The sequence below is a fragment of the Aquarana catesbeiana genome, linkage group LG01, assembly GCF_042186555.1.
Source record: "Aquarana catesbeiana isolate 2022-GZ linkage group LG01, ASM4218655v1, whole genome shotgun sequence".
NCBI lineage: Eukaryota > Metazoa > Chordata > Amphibia > Anura > Ranidae > Aquarana > Aquarana catesbeiana.
Window position 1 is genome coordinate 553,853,949 of NC_133324.1, and position 19,638 is coordinate 553,873,586.

Here is a 19,638-nt window from a genome sequence, read left to right on the forward strand (position 1 = left end):
TTTGCAGCCTCACTGTGCCCATTTGCAGACATAGGTCCCCCGAACTTTAAACATGGTAGTTAAGGGTTTCTAGATGCCCCCTAGCTGCAGCCAAAATTTGGGGTCTCTGGACCCAAAGGGTCCTGAAATTACATCGCTGCAGATGGACACAGTTGACCGACTTTGGGGCCCCGTATCTCGGGGCCACTTGGTACTAGGAACCCCAAATTTGGTGTGCAAACCCAGTGGAAATAGCACTACAACATAACCAAAGCTACAGGGCCCCAAATTCGGTTCGGAAAATGTCATTCTCTGCTGCAGAAAAGTGGTTGACATTTTTCCAGTTCTGTTCACCAATCTTCAGAAAGGAGATGCTGGAGCGAGTCCAGAGAAGGGAAACTAAATTGATATGGAGGACCTCAATTATGAGGAACGACTACATGCGCTAAATGTATTCTCACTGGAGAAGCGACGCTTGAGAGGAGATATGATAGCAATATACAAATATCTCAACGGTGATCCCAACGTAAGTATGAAACTTTTCAGTCCCGGGGAGTGTAAGAGGACACGGGGCCACACGATAAGACTGGAAGAAAAGCGGTTTAACCTTAAACTGCATAGGGGATTTTTCACTGTGGTAAGGATGTGGAACTCTTCCACAAAATCGGTGGTGTCGGCAGGATCGGTGGTGTCGGCATATGGATAGTTTTAAAAGACTCTTGGACGTGCATCTTAGCAAAAACAATATACGGGGATATGGGAAATTATTTTCTACACACACATGCAAAAAAGACATTTACCTCCAGCAAGGCTAGTTTAAAAACACCTAAACATTTTCAAAAAACATTATCAAAAAATATGGGGATTTGGTCACACCATATTGCTATATGGTGCTAAGCCCACTTACTGCTACAAAGTACCCCATGATTAGTGAGTGTTTTTAAACTAGCCTTGCTGGAGGTAAATGTCTTTTTTGCATGTGTGCGCTGTAATATTTTCTTCTACTGTATAGTCTTATGGCTGCACCATCTTTAATGCATCTTTTAGGGTGTGCCCCCCAAATATCTTGTTTGTTTATTTTCTACACACACACGCCCACACCCCAACACCAACACAGGTCGAACTGGATGGCCTATTGTCTTTACTCAACCTTACCAACTATAATAAAACTGTAATAAATGGTTTGGCAAGTTTTACTACACTATGGGGAGGCATTTTTATATCTTTGCATGTTATGGGCATGGGAAAAAATTTAACAGCATGAATATTAGAGGGTTTTAAAAGGTACCCTACTCTCATTTCCACTGGAGCACTGGGAAAGTTATATAGGGAGTCCCTAGTGGGCAGAAGAATTGGAGGACCAGAAATTGGAGAAAACCAAGACAGATGCATATATGCATACTGAGGCATTTTTATAATTGAAAGGATTCCTTTGAAAAATAACAATAAGTGCTATGTAGGGAAGCATGTTTGAATTACCATACACAGCTAAATGTAGACATGATAATGAGTACTGCCAACCATTAAAAAAAAAAAATAAATAAATCACTCACAAATAATTTTTTTTTTATTTTTGCACTGTGCAGGACCATGATTGCTAACATCTTAGTTAGAATGGAGAAAAGGAAGACAGTCTTAATTGCAGATGTACTGACACAAAGCATCAACCAATTCATGAAATATCTGCATCTGGTCTGAAGACAAACAAAACGGTTTTATGAAAGACATATACCTATCATACCACTATGTAAGTCAATCCTTAGGTTGTGAACGAAGAACAAAAGATCTCCACAGCACAAATCATGAAAGCACAATTGGGTTTAAAGGTACAGGAGGGACATGGTAATCCTTCAAAAATCTAACTTGTTACAAGAACAAATCAGAAGAGAAACTAGTGATGGTTTATAACAGCGCTTACTGTGCCCTTGCCATCATGTTGCTTTCGGAGACATAACCATGTAAGAATTAAGCCATTTACTCCATTTATATGAAGATCGGGAGGGGAATATCGGTAATATGCAGCTCTCAATTTATGTGAGCTGGGGATATTATAAATATGCAGCCCTAGTGTATGCGAGCTGGCAGTAGTAGGAGACACATACACAACGAATATTCCTGTACATACATTATGTACTTATTTGTACACATAGTTCACAGCTTTTCCAAAAGACACAACTGCTGGCTGGATTTTATTGGTGTTAGCCCTTATTCAAATACAGCATTCTATGAAGTTATTTGGACACATGCTTAAACAGGAAAACTAACCTTCAAGTAATGTAATGTATTTTGTAAGGAGGAATTCTATAAGAACAGTTAGCAGGGATCAAGTCATCTGAAGTTCTATTTAATAACTTCAAACTACAACAAATGTATAAGGCAGCAGTAAAAGAACTACAGTTCTAGGTTAATGAACCTATGTAACACTCAAATAAGAGGGTCAAGTAATAGATATCAGTGCAAGAGTTGTAGTGTGAACTTCAAACTTCTAGGTTGACTTTATTTAAAAAATGCATTAGTTATAGTTGAGGACACCTATTAATTTTCTATCTCAGTGTCACTGCTGGTGACAGTTTGTTTCAGTCCATTACAGTGCCCATTAGTAATGCCTTGATGAAAGCCATTGACCTGGACCGTTCCCTTCTTACTGGAAATTGGACAAGGGTTCAAATCTTTGCTTGGTCTTTTGAGACTCACAAAACTTCGCTGCATCTTGTACTCCAGCATCATATGATTTTGTGGATACAGACCCAAGCAAGCCCTGCAAAAGACATAACACATGCATTAGTACAAGCTATTTAAAATACACATTAAATAAGTCTGAAAAAGTCTAATAGAAAGAGGGTTTACCTAGCTCTAATCATTACTTGTTCTAAAACCATGGAAAATTAAAACTGCAAATATGAATTCCAATTATTTCACAGCTGATGCAGATCTACTAGACAATTCAAACCTATCTTGAAAACAAGTGTTACCTGAGAATGTTCTCAATGCAGTTTCTCTGTCTGAAGAGGGCATTTACTACTGGTGTTCCTTGTGGCACAAGTGGAGCTTTACAGAGGAAGCTGAGAATTGACAGGACACTATGGAACGTCTGGAAGTCTTGGTCTTGCTCAGTGCAGAAAGTTATTCTCTGGCAGAGCTCAGTGAGGATCACCAAATCTAGGATAATTGGACTAGCAAGCAGAGAGTCCTGAGAAAGAAAAAAATATTTCACCAAGAAGCACAAAACATTTTAAATCTAATCAGCAACATACCACAGCATTACGGTTTATCATAATGATAATGCATACTACTACAGCCATCAAACTATTTAGCATGGATTCACGCAAGAACATAATTCTGATGAAACGCGTTGAATGGAGCTTGCAATCTTAAGTCACTCTGCGCTTTGGCTTCTGGTTTCAAAACAAGTTTTATCCTTTTGTTTTTTTTTTGTTTTCAAAAAGTTTTTATTTTTTGTTCTTAGAAATAACAAAGAGGGTGTAATACATTCAAGACAATCAGTGCAATGAGAACCAAAAAATGTAGAGACATGGAATGTAAGCAGTGACTACATATCAGTTTAAATCTCTAAATTATATATCTCTATTAGGGCTATCAATATAAACTGAAAGTCTGAAATTCAGTTGAAAGCTAAAGTATTACAAACATACAAAACAAGAAGAAAGAAAAAAAAAAAATAAAAAGCCTTAGGTCAGAAAATGAAATGTACAGAATATACTAAAATAGAAAGAAAAAACAAATGTAATAATGTCAGGTTTGGAGCCTAAATAAGAACCAGGGGTTCCAGATGGCATCATATTGAGGGATAGTGTCATGTAGGGTATGAAATATCCTGTCCGACAACATCATGTGGTCTATTCTTGCAATAACTTGAGAGAGTGGTGCTGAAGCTGATTTCCAATTCAGAGCAATAACCCAATGCATGGCAATACAAATAGAGTGAATCAATTTAACTAATGGTTTGGGAGTGTCTGGGGGGGATTGAAATAAGAGACAATGTTGGAATGAGATATCAAGAGGACTGCCTGCTAATTTGTTCATTACTTTTAAGATCTCATTCCAAGTGGGGCGAAGTTTTTCGCAATCCCAGAATATATGGAAAAACGAGCCTTGCTGCATACAGCCCCTAAAACAGAGGGGGGATGAATGAGGGTAAATCTTGTGTATACGCAACGGAGTATAGTACCAACGTGTCAACAGTTTGATCGCCGTTTCACGTACCATGATGGATTTAGTGCATTTGCGTAGGTTCTGCCAGCCCTTCACCCAATCAATGTCATCTACAGCAAGATCTAAATCGGCTGCCCATTGGGATCTATATTTTAGAGTTACGGCCTCTGAAGTGCTATCCAGGGCAACATATACTAGGGAGATTAGACCTTTTTGGCGGGGAGAGTCATGGCATATGTCCTCATATAGAGTGGTGGAGGTAGCAGAGGGGCCAGTGTAATGTGTTTGGAAAAAGTGACGTATTTGTAGAAAGTGGTATAATTCGGAGTTTGGGATGTGGTACAAGGATTGCAATTGAGAAAAGGAGATAAATTTAGCGTTTATAAGAAATTTGTCTAAGGTAGTTAATTTTAAGTCAATCCAGAGTTGGAAGGAGGAAGGTCTATCCATGGCCAATGGGAATCTAGAATCTCCTAGAAATGAGGCATATAGGGGGGTTGTTGATATGAGATTGTAAGTTTTTTTATAGGAGTCCCAGAGTTGGATGCCAGCATGTGTAATCAAATTTTTGGAGGCTATTACTGATTTGGTCTGATTGTTGGACCACATAAGGCCCGGGAGATATAGGGGGGCGATAGATTCACTTTCAAACTGCACCCAAGGGACCTTAGAGCTATCAATATTCCATTGTGCTTGTTGCGAGTATCTACTGGCCAAGTAGTAAAGCCATATTTGAGGAACCCCCAAACCACCCCTTTTGGCTGAGCGATACAGGACTTCCCTGGCAAAGCGAGGGGGCTTGTCCCTCCATATAAATCTATTAAACCACACCTGGATAGTGTGGAGGTATGTTTTGGACAATTTAATCGGGAGGGATCTAAAAAGGTAGAGCAATTTAGGGAGGATAGTCATTTTGAGGGCAGTGATCCTACCAAGGAATGAAATGTGGAGGTGTGACCATTGTTTGAGGATACTTTTCAATTTAGAAACCATAGGTGGGAAATTAACTTCAAAGAGTCTGCCGAAGTCATTGGCAAGGTTAATACCAAGATATAGAAGATGAGACTCTGCCCAGATAAAGGGGTAGACTGACTGAAGATGATGCAGTTCTCCGGGGGGGTAACCTATAGGGAGGGCGCTTGATTTTGACATGTTAATGGATAGGCCTGATATCTCTGCAAAGCTTGATAGAGTCTGAAATAGGTTAGGCAGAGAAACCAGAGGGTTGGTGAGAAACATTAGGACGTCATCAGCATACATTCCAAATTTGTATGACGAGTGGCCCTTCTCGTAACCCGAAATGTCAGGATTTTGTAATATAGCTATGGCCAAAGGCTCGAGGGCTAATGCAAAAATTAGAGGCGACATAGGGCATCCCTGCCTTGTACCCCTGCCCAGGTCGAAAAAATTAGAATTACAGCCAGGGAGCCTAATCCGAGTCCTCGGGTTACGATAAAGGGCCAGGAATGCTTGTAGGAAAGCTCCCTGGAATCCCATTCTTTGTAGGAGAGTAGTGATGTAGGACCAAGAGACATTATCGAAAGCTTTTTGTATGTCTAAGCTAAGCAAGAGGAGTTTACGTGAGAAAAGGTTGGCATCTTGTATTATATTTGTCGCTAGACGAATATTATCAGTGATAAGTCTATGGGGTATAAATCCAGATTGAAAAGGGGAAATTAAGGTGGGGATAACCCCCGCCAGTCTGTCAGCCATGATCCTGCTAAAAATTTTTAAATCATTATTAATGACCGAGATAGGTCGGTAATTTTGGGGAAGGGTGTGGTTTTTGTGAGGTTTTGGTAAAAGGGACATATTGGCAAGTAACATTTCTTCGGGGAAGCTACCCCCCTGGAGGATCCAATTAAATATATGAACTAACCTAGTGGTAAGGAGGGATGAGAATTTCTTATAATATAAGGATGAAAATCCGTCAGGGCCTGGAGCTGAGCCTGATTTCAGAGATTTAATCACTTTCAAAACCTCAACCGGAGTGATGGGGGAGTTCAGTATATCCAGTTGTGTAGGTGTAAGATGAGGTAGAGGAATGTTCTGAAACCAGGCCTCATCTGCAGGTGAGGGATTTAATTGGGAGGGGGATAGAAGGGAGGAATAAAATCTTTCAAAGATATGAAGGACCTCTTGTGGATGAGAAGTAAGATGTCCTGTGGGGGTCATCAATCTATATATATGGGGTGGACGGGATGCGTGGTTTAGCTTTCTAGCGAAGAGGGTAGAGGCGGAGCCCTCATGGAGCAGGTATTTTGCTTTGGACCAACGAAGAGACTTTTCTACCCTCTTGGATAAAATGCCTTCTAACTCTAGACGTTTTTGGTCAATCAGCTGTCTTGTGGCGGGTAAATGTAAGAGGTTGGTATTTTTGTAGATGTTATCTAGATCTTTGGTAAGGGTTAAGATGTTCTGTTTATCAATTTTGTTTTGAGCCGAGGCTAAGCTGATTAATTTACCCCTCAGGACAGCTTTATGCGCCGTCCAGACCATGGCGGGGGGGGTCTCTGGGATGGCATTGATGTTAAAATATTCTGCAATAGCTTGTGCCACTTCTGCCTCCACCACTGCATCAGAAAGGAGAGCCTCATTTAGGCGCCAGGAGTAAGAGGTAGGAGCAAGCCTGATGTAAGTGGTTGTGAGGGCAGTGGCATGGTGGTCTGACCACGTGCAGGGGTGTATGCTAGCCTCTGTAGTGTTAGCTAGAATAATGGGGGTAGAATAGATATAATCCAATCTTGCATAACTTTTATGGGGATAGGAGTAGAATGTGTATTCTTTAGTGCCAATGTTGAGAGCTCTCCAGGAGTCTACCAGTTGGTGTTCAAGCAGTCCCCTGGAGAGAGAACGTGGAAATGATTTGGAGGAGGGAGATAAATTGGATCTGTCAAGGTTAGGATTGGCAACCATATTAAAATCCCCACCAATTATCATATGTGGTGACTGAAAATGGGAAAGGCGGTCAAAGAAGGAGGTAAAAAAAGAGGCAGGGGAGTCCTGTGGAGCGTAGATGCTAGCGATAGTAAGTTCTCTGTTATGAATCTGGCCTTTGATTATGACATACCTACTATCTTTGTCTTTAAATATCTGTTTAACTTCCATTGGGAAGGATCTGTGCAAGAGTATGGCGGCACCTCTACTTTTCGTCTGGTGTAAAGAACAAAAGGATTGAGGAAAACTTCTATGAAGGAATTTAGGGTGCGAAGAATGAGCAAAATGTGTCTCCTGTAAGAGGAGAATTTTTGCATCCAACTGCTTATAAAAGGCAAAGGCCTTCTTCCTTTTAGAGGGGGAGTTAAAACCTTTAACGTTGTGTGATACACATTTAATTACCATGGGGAATGTTGTTATACACTATAGTCTGAGAAAAAACAGGAGCCAATAGTGACCTGAGACCGGTGTCTATTTTTTCAAGAAACAAGCCAAGGGCCGACACACTCGAGCACAGTAGGTTAGAAGGTTGTGACATACCAGAAACCATTAAGCTGCCGAGGCCTAGTAGAGCAATAAACCTGCAAAATATCACAGCATGATATATTCGATGCATAAATAGCAAAAAGGTGGATCGAAACCTGAGGCTAAAAAGGAGAAAAATAAAAATAAAAGGAAAAAAAAGGTATGAAAAAAGACCATAAGTCAAATAGCAACACAAAAGTCTTCATAACTAGAATTGGATCAGGTGACTATAAATAACCTGATAAACGAAATAACAAATACTGAGACTACAAGGTCTCAAACCCAGCTAAGAGAAATGATCTGAACTTTGCAGGAAAAGTGAGTCTATATACAAAAAAAAAAAATTAAAAGGAGAACAAGCCTGCAGTGATGACTCAAACCAAAAAATAAAAAAAAAATAGGTCTGAGACTACAGACTGCTGCTGGGTGGGGTGTGCATGTCGCGGCTCCAAGGGACCGACGTCCGGGATCTTGAAATCAGATGGACGGTGCAAGTTGCTGGGGAATCTTAAGGTGGTCGACTGTGCTGAGACGATTAAGGAAAGGGTTCATCAAATCTATCTCCGATGTCGTATCTGATCCTCCGTCTGTCTCTCCTGGTTGGGGGGGTCTGCCAGATGGGTGATGGTCTAGGAGTAGAGGGGGGTCGGCGAATAACGGCCGAATCCAAAAGGCCCAATTTTACAAGGATTTCTTGACCTTCCAGAAGTGATGTGGCAGAGTAAGTGGTGCCATTGTGGGGAATTACAAGCTTGAATGGAAAGCCCCACTTGTAGCGAATGCGAGCTGCTTGAAGGGCAGATGTAATTTCTTTCATGCCACGTCTCCTATCCAAGGTGGCGGGAGAGATATCAGGGTATATTTGGATGATGCGATCGTCCAGAGTGATACGTTGTTGATTGCGAGCAGCTCTGAGTATCTCCTCCTTAGTTAGAAAGTCCTTCATGCAAAGAACAATATCTCTGGGAGGCTTATCTTCAGGAGGTTTAGGCCTGAGGGCTCTGTGAATACGGTCACAAGTGAACGCTCCGGCATCAGTGTCTGGGAGCAGAGATTTAAATAGGCGGATTATTGTGGGGATGAGATCTGTGACAGATTCTGGTATACCTCTTACGCGCAAATTGTTGCGTCTGTTGCGGTTATCGAGGTCTTCGATTTGGGATTGCATCAGGGCGCAGGCTGTAGCTAGAGACTCATGTTCTCTGGAGAGGTCACTGTAAGCCAGAGCTAGCTCATCGTGCTTTGTTTCCAGTCTTTCTGTCCTGGAACCCAGTGAGGCAATCTCTTGGGAAAGTGTGTGAGAAGTTTTATGGAGCTCTGTTTGGAACTTTGTTGCAAGCCTTGCATATATGGCTTCCAAGCTGCTTTCTAGGTCAGATTTAGTGAGAGATGCGGTGTACTCACGGCTAGGATCTAGAAGTGGTGTCTGGTCCGTGGGACGTCCAGGAGAGGAAGCCGGAGACGGAGGTATGTTTCTTCCCGCAGCGCCATTTTGAGACATGCTGTCTTGATCACGGGCGCGGAGGAGATAGTGTGTTAAAGTATGTTGAGCCGATCCTCTGGGCTTTTTCTTTCTCCCAGGCATGCACCAGGTATAAGGGGCTCGAGGGGTGATAAAAACGTTGCGAAAATAGGTGATATTAGCCCTCCTGAAGCCGATATCTTCCCGGGCTGAACGGAGCTACTGACTCAGACGTCCATCACGCTCAGCGCCGCGCATGCGCCCTATCCTTTTGTTTTGGGAGTATTACTATACGACAAATGACTTTCATGAGCTGTTACTGTATTATGCTATGTGGAACTCCTTTCTTTTTATTATATCCTCTGTTTAACATGGTTGCTGTTGAATCCTTTTAAGAATCTGAAGAGCATGCCAGTGGGGTTTATTACCATATTTTGCCACTGAATTGGGGGAGCAAGTCTTGACATCCTAAAACTAAGGGGTCACACTATCTGGTAAGCAGCTTATGGTTCATGATAGTGGAGGAGAGTGTTGTGGGCTGCACTGCACATAACATTTGTTTGAAATTAGACTGTCACTATGGTTTTCACCTTTATGGACTTAATGGCCTGGGATCTGGCCAAAGGTAGAAATGTAAACAAGGAAAGGGAGGAGGGGGAAATGGGAATGGAAGGGAGCAAGCAATCACCTAATGATGGTCAGGTATAATACATGACCTGTTGGATCACTTAATGGGTGTTTGTTGCTGTAACCATGGGGCATATAGAAAAAAAAGGAGGGTGGTTGCCCGGTATAAGAAAACGAGTAAGAGGTTACTTTTAGCAAAAAAAATTGATCAAAAAAAGGATAACAAGTTTATTTCATTAACAAACATATACTTATACATGTATCAAAAAGTATGATAAACTAGAAAAGTGCAGTGTCTTTAAAAACTAATCACGTCCAATAGTGGACATTGAAGAGGTTGCCATAAACTGAATCAACAAACTGGACAAACATAAAACAACGCATAGCAACACTGAACACAGTCCAGACAAATTGTATTAGCCAACAGTCAGGCAGAATGCAAATCATGAAAGTAATTTGATAATGGGGGGTACTAAATAGTCCCCGTGTCCTAAATGTTACTGACTGACTATAGGCTAGTCCAATTAGGGTAGGTTGGAAGGTGGGAAAAGAGACGCAGGTCTGGGAGCTAAATAATGAGCTAAGCCGACTAGGGCCTGAAATGGTGGTCAGCGGTATTAATTCAATACTGCGTTGAACCTTCAAACTGAACAATGTCAATGTACTGAAAAGTATATAAAAAAACGGTAGTCCTTAATTGGCATGCATGCGTATCATGGAAGCCCAAAAAAATATAGTAGTACTGTAAGTACTAGAGTTCAACTTGTTGCAGCATATATCAAAGGAAACATCCAGTGTACCAAATATATAGTTAGTATTCAGAGGCTTGGTTCCCAGACTAGGTCATGGAAGATTTGATGGTAAGAGCAACATTAACATTATTGTCTTCCACATTCAGAGGTACTGCTAAGTGGAAATAAAGCGGGAGACAAATAAGGAGCAAGTGAAAAACATCTGGCGGTATTATGCTGTGCAAGTCAAGTGGAGATTTTCCATACATTACCACTCAGCTGTTGGACGGCTTGATTCACTTGTCATCGTGGGTTAGGACAGCAGTAAACTTAAGCCTCAAATGGCTCGCCCCATCCAAAATCAAAGCCAGGATAGGATATGTAAGAAGAGTACATCCTTAACCGAGTTCATACAGCTCAGTGGTCTCCCGCTAATGTTGCTGAAGCCGTAGCTCACTGAAAGCCGACATCCATCACTCTCATTACATCCCACACTTGCAGCATCATGAGACAGGGCAGCGTTGTTGATGACGTAAATGCGTTTCGCTGGGTCTAATGGCGTAGCTTTATCTAGGATGATACTTAGGCTGGTAACCCGCTCCCTTTTATCCTGACCATTGCGTTTGTTTACCGCCAAAGCGGGCTTTAAATTTAAAGGGACCATTGTCACATTTGGTGAAATAGTCTATCTTAGAGTTTTCTTCAAGATCGGTCATTTTAACAAATACACATCCTAGGCAGACCATGGATCGAAATAAAGTAAATAGCTATAACCAAATTAATATAGACTGTGTATTTGTGGAACCTTTGTGATAACCTCAAAAAAGTCAATGGGGAGGGAATAAAAAATAATAAAGAATAAGATGTAAAAGATGAAAAATAATGGGGGGGGGATAGACACATTACACAAGACCAACAGCCATTTATACTGACAACAAAGGAATTTTGTGTGGCATATAAAGATTAAGTATTTGGAGTGAGCAGACTAGAAAATAACTTGGTAGTCATTACCCAGACATCCCAGGTATGTCAGTCGTCTCGAGGAGTTAAAAATATATGCAAAGAGGATTTCCTAGGTAGGTAGAAAGGCCTGTAAATTCAACTCTGTGTTTAGCCCGACCGGTAAGAGGGACTTCAATCTATACAACCACCATTTTTCCTTCTGCAGGAGTATGCGATTGAAGTCACCACATCTGGTGGGTAATTTTAAAGGCATAGATTCCCTTCACCTTCATGCCATGGGAACTCCTTCCATGTCACAATGCGAAATGTTTCGCCAAAGGTTTCTCTGGGATTTTTCCCCTGTCATTGATTTCATGTAAGTGCTCACCAATTCAGACTTTTAAATTGCCTTTTTGTTTTTTCCACATAAATTTTGGGACAGGGACATGTTATCATATAAATAACTCGTGATGTGGAACAGTTGATTAGGTCACGGATTTCATATGTATCCTTCTTATATGCATCTATGAATGTAGAAGTTCTGTGTACTAATGGGCAGATCTGGATTTTTTTTACAAGGGAACATGCCTAGGGCTCGTGGGTAGTTAGTTAGCCAAGTGGTGTCCTGTTTGCGAATGAATTCTGACTGAATTAACATGTCACCCAGGTTTTTGGCAAGACGTGCCACTAGCTTGGAGGAAGTACCTACTTTTTTTGCTAGTCCCGGTGAGTTGGTCAAAATGCCCCAGTGTTTCTCCAAGATGGAGCGAACTGAGTTCCAAGACCCAAAGGCTGTTATAAATCGAATTGGATCATTCGTGTTTTAATTAGATTCAGGCGCCGATTTTGATGGCTCTATTGATAGCAAACTTTCACAATCCCGCATTGCTGCTTTTCTTTCTAGCTCTCTTGATCTGTCTGTGCGAGTAACCTCGTTCTCCGAATCTCGCATCCGAATCTCGCGTTTATAGTCACTTGCCTTTGAACAGTTCCTTTTAATCCGCAGAAATTGCCCCACTGGTATACCATTTTTTACCCAATGGGGATGATGGCTTGTAGCGTATAGGAGGGTATTTGCGGCCGTTTCTTTTTGGAATGTGGAATTGCAAAGTTGACCATTTTCCAAGGTTATCTGCAGATCAAGAAAAGATAATCTTGTCTGGTCCACGGTATAGGTTAGGTGTATATTGTGTTAATTCGTATTGAGTTCTTTCATGAACTAATGCAACTCAACAGGGGTACCCTTCCAGATCATAAAAACATCATCGATGTACTGCAACCACGTGTGTACATGATCACGGTACATGACGAAGGGTATACATCCCCCTCCTCCCACAGCCCCAGATGGAGGCAAGCTTAGGATGGTGCCCATGCTGCCCCCATGGAGGTATCTGTTGGTAGTAAATGGTTAGAAACTGGAAGAAGTTGTTGAGTAGCATAAACTCCAACAACTCTACCAGGAATTCATTTTGTGGCCTTGATTCTGGGTATGTGGTGTTTAGGAAGGTCTCAACAGCTTGTAAACCACAAGAGTGGGGTATCGAGGTGTAAAGTGACTCTACGTCAATGCCGACTAGCCACATTTCACCAAGCTGTTCTAAATGCTCCAATATTTTGGCCAGAACATGCAGAGTTTTTTTGTTGCTAAAAGTAACCTCTTACTTGGTTTTCTTATACTGGGTAACCACACTCTTTTTTCCAAAAGTAGAAATGCCTGCATTTATACCTGCAGTTTTTGTCTTTTGGTTCTTTTTACCCCTTTTTCTTAAAGCGGCAGTAAACCACTGTTTTTTTTTTTTTAAAACCTGCAAGGTAAAGTCATTAAGTGCTAGTATGAGGTGAAACTTACCTTAAAACGAAGACTTCCAGCGGCGAGCTGTCACCCCTGACAAGGCTTCAACCTTTACCCGGTCTTCCTTCCAGGTTCGCGGACTCCAGCTGTGTGAGTAGCCAAAGCTGCAAAGACGTCACTCCTTGGGGAGCCTGCCTGTTTACAAGACAGGACACTAAAGAAACAGGCCAGGTGGCTGTTTCTTCAGAGCACATGTGCCAGTGATGTAACCAGCTGCATGTACAGTAAATCTCCTATACGGTGCAAGTTTAGGAGATGTTTACAGTACCTATAGGTAAGCCTCATTATAGGCTTATGTATAGGTACAAATTATGCATGGGAGTTTACTCCCACTTTAAGTTATCTTAATATGCTATAATAGCTTGATGAACTGATCCTTGCTCAACTTAAAAATGTAAAGTATATTCTGTCAATATTTCACAAAGTTCAGAAACATTATTGTATTTGTTTCAATGCACTTTAACATATTGACTATTAAATCATAGCCTTCCCCCATCCCCACTGTATGTTTGACATGGAACGCTAAAAAAAACAAATAAAAAACGGGGGGGGGGGGGAGTATTTATTTAACCTATGAAAAAAATCTTTTCAACAGTGATGCTTGTCATGAAAATTCAAGCACAACAGTTAGCATTACACAGTTACAGTATCAGAGGAAACATTATGACAATACAGGGGCAACGCTATGACTATACAATAACTGCTAGTAGCTGTTACTAGAGGCAGAGTGATGTTATTTTGAACCTGCCCAAACAACCATCAATCATGACTAAAAACTCTATTCTAGCAGCAGCTTGTGGTCCCATGGCATGTGCCATTCTGGATAACCAAAAAAGCCAAGCACAGCTGCTTACTGCCCATCTACAAATAGCAGAGAAGAGGACTGACGCATTTGCATGTTCGCAACTTTACAGCCACAAAAATATGTATTTTAAGTATGAAACAATTAAAACTGGCTAACAGTGGATTGAAGATGGGCTTAGCAGTGCATTGCCCCCCCCCCCCCAAAAAAAAAAACAAAAAAACAAACACTTATGCAATATATCCACCCATTACATTTTGCTAAATTATTTTCACCCTTGTCAAAACTGGGTGAAAAGGACTAAAGATATGGATGGAGCAACTTTATAAATGGACATCTTTTTGAATTGATATTTACCTATATGAAATAGTAATTATAAACTTGAACTTTCTACACATATATTTTTTAGACAAACTGGCTGAGCTCATCTCTCCCACCCCTCTTCCTCCTCCTCTCCCCCTTCCCATCTTCATCGCCTCTTGTTTCAGCACCCCCTGGGGTGACTCTATACCTCTGTAATTTCGCTGCTACCCTCAACTGTAAAATGTCAACTAGTGTAAACACGAGCAGAATATTTATGGTGAACACCTGACTATTTGAAGTGGGAAATTGTTTATTTGGGTGTTACTGATGTAATTCTAATTTGTTGTTGAGCGACTTCGCTCTCTACTGCGTTACCCTGTTAAATCGGATTGTCACTATGTTTGCTGTGACTTGGCACCTTTAGTGCCTTTGTTATATTATATCTTGATGGAGATTATATATATATATATTATATATTGTAACGAGCCCCTGCCCGCTCGGTTCCACTCTCCCGACACTCCTCTGCTGCTATAGAATCAGATTGCAGATCGCAACATCTGATGGTTCGGTCATCCGATGCTCCGGGACTAGAACTACAGCTATGTGCCGTTCTAATCCAGTTGTGTAGCTCAGAACAAACGCCAGGCAGGCTGTATGTAAGTTCAACCAGGAATCTCTTTTATTGAAAAATACAGGCTTTTATACAGTAAAAGAGGAGGTGTGTCCTGCTTATATTACTCTGAACATACACCTGTGACCAGAAACCTAATTAACATGGGCTAATTAACTAATCCCTTTAGACAGCCTAGATGACTCAGACATGACCTTTAGGCCAGACTGGCCGTCTTGTAGCTCAGAAAAACCCAATCAACATTATCACAATAGCAGAGTTAATTTACACAAGCAGCAATGGGGATCTAATGACTCTTAGATCCCATACTAGAGACTTATTTACAATACACATTCTAGCAGGCAACAGACAGGTGGCTGGAATTGACATCAGCGTCTCCTAACAGTATTTGTCCCAGCATTATGAATCAGCCACTATTTCTAATATGGCAAATCCAGGGACCCCAGAGTCTGTGTCCTGGGGGACCAGGACCAGGACCAGAATCCACAGTAATACCACCTCAAGGGTCCCCAGGCATACAGCTCACAAAGAGCACCGTTCCCCCAAATGCCAGGGCCCACGATCGATCGGCAAGAGGCTAGCATTCAGTCCCCTCCAAAAGTCTCTCTCCCGGATATATATATAAAAATATTATACACACACACACACACACACACACACACATACATACATACACGAAAACAACAAATTGATGCAGTTTTGTATTCATTAACATTGTTAAATGTATTTTCATGTGCAACTGGTGTAAGCACCTGAAATTCGATTTAGTTGTCAGCCTTTTAAAATCCTCTTCACAGTAGAACTCTGTCTATAATAGGGCAGCAGAAGGAGTCAATGCTGTACTAAAGTATACTGACAAGGAATATTCTGACAGGAGATGATAGAGTAGATTTGTGAGCCGCTCATTCTGCAGCTCCTGTTTCACTGCCCAGTCGCAGGCTCCACTTCATTATAAGAAACAGCTATGATAATGAAGTCAGCAAGAAAAAATAGCTAAAGCTGCGTGAGGGCCCAGAAGATTACAACTGGAGGCTGTGTTTTCCCTGCAGATTTTGGAGGGAATATTTCTATTAAACAGAGCAGTGTATGGTGGCGTGGGTGTCAGAAGAGGAAAGTATATACGGTCTTCATTTACATGTTTAGCTTGCCTGAGTACATTTAGTTTGGCAACAGGGTTGCTTTAACTGCAACAGAGAAAAATCAGGACACTAGGCTGACTGGGATATCTGGTTGAGTTGTGTAAATCTCAGACTGGATAGGCAAAACCTTTTCAGGTGTTCTCATCATGAAGCAAATCAAATAAAAACACAATGGCATGCCTGCAGCCTTACCTCACAAGTATTGTGGATAACAATGGTGTTGGTTCCCCCCATCATTATTTCTGATGAGTACTCGTCCATCGCTCTCTTGCTGTCTCCCACATATGGGACATATTTAATAACCACCTGAAAACGTACAGTTATGGCATAAATTAATAATGTAGTTACCATAAAAATCCATAAAATTAATTTCTTGAAGTTCATTAAGAGACACAGTTGATCCAGGGAATATCCGAATGCCTCTTGGGGAGGGATCAGGAAGATTTTTTTTCCCTTGCTGGAGCAAATTGGATTATGCTTTGTTTATTTAATTTTTTTGCCTTCCTCTGGATCGATTGTGGGTATAGAATTGTATTATTTTTTTTTCTCTATTGGTTGAACTGGATGGACTTTTTTCAAGCAGACTATGTCACTATGTAACGCATGATTTAAGAGACCATTAGGACATGCAAACACAGTCCAACTGAATAGGGGCAAGAGCAAAACACCAACATGTCCGCAAGAAAAGCATAGAACTGGGGACTGCCTACAGCTAAAAGTTACCTGAAGAAGGACCTTACACACATGAAGCTGGCATTAGATGAGACTTAAACATCCAACTGGTAAAACTTGAAGACTCTGTAAAGCAGAAGAACTGGAGACATTCTTGAAAATCTGGGAAGCAGTAGCCTAATGCCAAAAAGCCCAAGAAGCACTCATACATCTATCAGAGTGCACCTTGACAGGAAACAGTGAAAGCTTCCTTAAAATTATAAGCTTACATGATAATCTGTCTAAATGGCTGAGAACTGGTGAAATGAGAAGTTTCTGTTTATGGGGGCCATCGGGAACGAGAATGAGTCAGGCTTTGTACTGTGCATGTCTACCTCGTAGCTACTGCTTCCTCTACAACCAACATCCAGGCAGGGAGGGAGATCTCCTGATGAGATGAAGCTGGACACAGAGACAGAAGAACAGTGTCTTGGTTGAAGTTAAACCACCCTGAGGTTCTAGGCCTTTGTAGGATACAGCAGCCAACTCAGATACTCGTCTCACAGAGTTGATGGAAACAAGGAAAGATTCAAAGGGTGTTTTTTGAAGTGTTAAGAGAACCAAATTCAGATCCCACTGAGTCACTGATGAGCACACAGGGAGAGGCACCAGACACCCTGTACAAAAATTTCTCCCTGAGGAAGATACGAGACCCTGTATCGACACGCGGTGTGGAGGGGCATGGGCAATCGCGTTACTAGGAACTAGCGTGGAGCTAGTTATTTCCGTGAGAAGTGCCAGTGGGGCTTGTGTGAATTGGAGAGGTGATTCCCAAACACAGATTTCATCTTTGCTCTTTACAGACTGGTGCGTGATTACCTTGTCATTGCTTTGTATGCAAATAAAAGCTTTTTAAACAACAATATAAGCACTATCGGTTTCCTTACTCTACTATTTATCATTGGTAATCACTGGCCACCTGGGAGCAAGGAGTGGAGAGGAGTTCTGGGGTTGCCTTGTTCTATAGCCCATGGTGAGGCTAGAAAGCTGTTTTTGACCCTACTTAGCTGTAGTCCTCACACTGATCCAGGTGAGAATATTCCTAGGGGGGGGGGGGGGGTTGGTTACCTGTGGTGATACACATCCTGGATCCTTTTTAAGACTAATTTCTATTATATTTTTCTATATTCAATTAGTATTATATCTTCATACGAACTCAGGTTTTTATTGTTTTAAAAAATGTAAATGTTTATGCACTGCATGATTAGTATTTGTTTCACATATGTAGTGATATTTGCGGTATCACCACAATACCCATATATTTTCACTATATAGGCACTTTAGTGTGTTTAGTTTTAAGCGCTGTACAGTTGATTGTTTAATTGTATTGATACACATGTAGGATTGTGATTCATGTCAGAAGCTTTTTAGGCTTCCCATTATAGGAGTGGCGCTTAGGGTTTCTTTTTTATTTATTTAGTTTTTTCCCGCTGCCTTGTTGCAGGAGGCACTGATGATATATATAACCCTGGCCTCACAAATGCATCCTGGGAAGTTCCTGTCACAGGTTTCAGGAGCCAAACGCAAAGGGCCAGGCAGAGTTCCAGGAAGTAAAGAAGTCAGGGAGATGAAGTTATCTGCCCTTAGTTAAAACGGCTACTGTGATAAGACTAGAGATGAAAAAAATAAATAAAGTAAAGCCAGCAAGTTTAATTGAATATTTGTTTTTACGTTGCCATTACTAAACATTTTTGAAGGTGCCTTAGTTGTAATTTTTATGAGAAGGGTGAAATTCTTTAAGCCAAAAATTCCTTTTCATGTTCACTGACCGGAGACTCATACAGGTAAAGAGATGGCAGATCTCTACAGATTTTCTGGGTTGCAGAGGTAGGTGCTGAGGACAAGAGAGCCATAGGTAGCTCCCGATGCTCAGGCTACACGGCCTACTTGCAAAGTAAGTCTTCAGAGACAGTGTTAAACTTTAGGTTGTGCCACAGCTCTAAACCCAACAATACACTCAGGACTTGAACGTGCCACAATGAAGAACCGCAGCTTGAATTTCAGGCTAGCCCAGCATTTGTCCAGTGCAGCAGGGTTTGTGTACAGCCTTGAAAGCAATTGCTAAAGAAACATTGATCTGGATTAGCTACATATATATGCCTGCTAAAGCAGCTTGTAGAGAAATCTTGACAAGAAAAAAAAAAAAAAAAAAACCCACGCTGGAAAAGGTTAAAAAAAAAGTGTCCATCCTCCTAGCAAAAAAGCGAAAGCATGCTGTATGAGAGGGTTATACCTGCCCACAAGTTTGTTGTTTGTCAGTGTCCAAGTCCTTATGGGAAAGGCAGTATAACCCATCAGTCTCTGAATTCCTGTGTCCCTCAATTTACAATAAAGGAATGTACTGTAAAATGTAAGTAGAATAAGCCTCAACAAGGTTGTCCAAGACATTTACTGTTATCTGACTGGAGGGATGGTGGTATAAGCAGCATGGCATCGTTAGAGCAAAACTCAAACCATATATGGTTAGCATCATGTGTCATTGTGACTTGACAAACTGTCCTGTTTAGAAAGGGGAGTGCAAAACAGGTGCATGCAGACGTATTATAAAATGTGTCAATAATAAACTTGTACTTTAAGGGCCAGTTCACACCACATGCAGTCCAGTGCATTTTTTTTCTGCATTAAAAATGCATGGAAAGTAGGTTATATGGTTTCCAATGGCATAGTTCACACCAGTGCGGTCAGTTCCAGTTCTAGAAAAAAAAAGTAGAACATGCTGCATTTTCTCTGCACTGGAACGCAGTAAAAAAAATCAACAAAGCACAGGAATGCATAAAAATGCACCGCACCCCAGTATGGTGGAAAAAAAAAAAGGAAAAAAAAA

At 41.2% G+C, this 19,638-nt stretch overlaps 1 protein-coding gene across 1 annotated transcript in view; it reads right to left on the bottom strand.

The window, feature by feature from the left end:
• Window positions 1-1,528: 1,528 nt before the first annotated feature.
• ISYNA1 (inositol-3-phosphate synthase 1) overlaps window positions 1,529-19,638 on the bottom strand; it is a 55,025-nt gene continuing 36,915 nt past the window's right edge. Inside the window, exons 9-11 of the mRNA XM_073595945.1 lie at window positions 16,296-16,409; window positions 2,952-3,169; window positions 1,529-2,737 (exon numbers count right to left, since the gene is read on the bottom strand). Coding sequence (XP_073452046.1) covers window positions 2,515-2,737; window positions 2,952-3,169; window positions 16,296-16,409 — 555 coding nt within the window. The 3' untranslated portion in view covers window positions 1,529-2,514. The remainder of the gene's footprint in view (window positions 2,738-2,951; window positions 3,170-16,295; window positions 16,410-19,638) is intronic.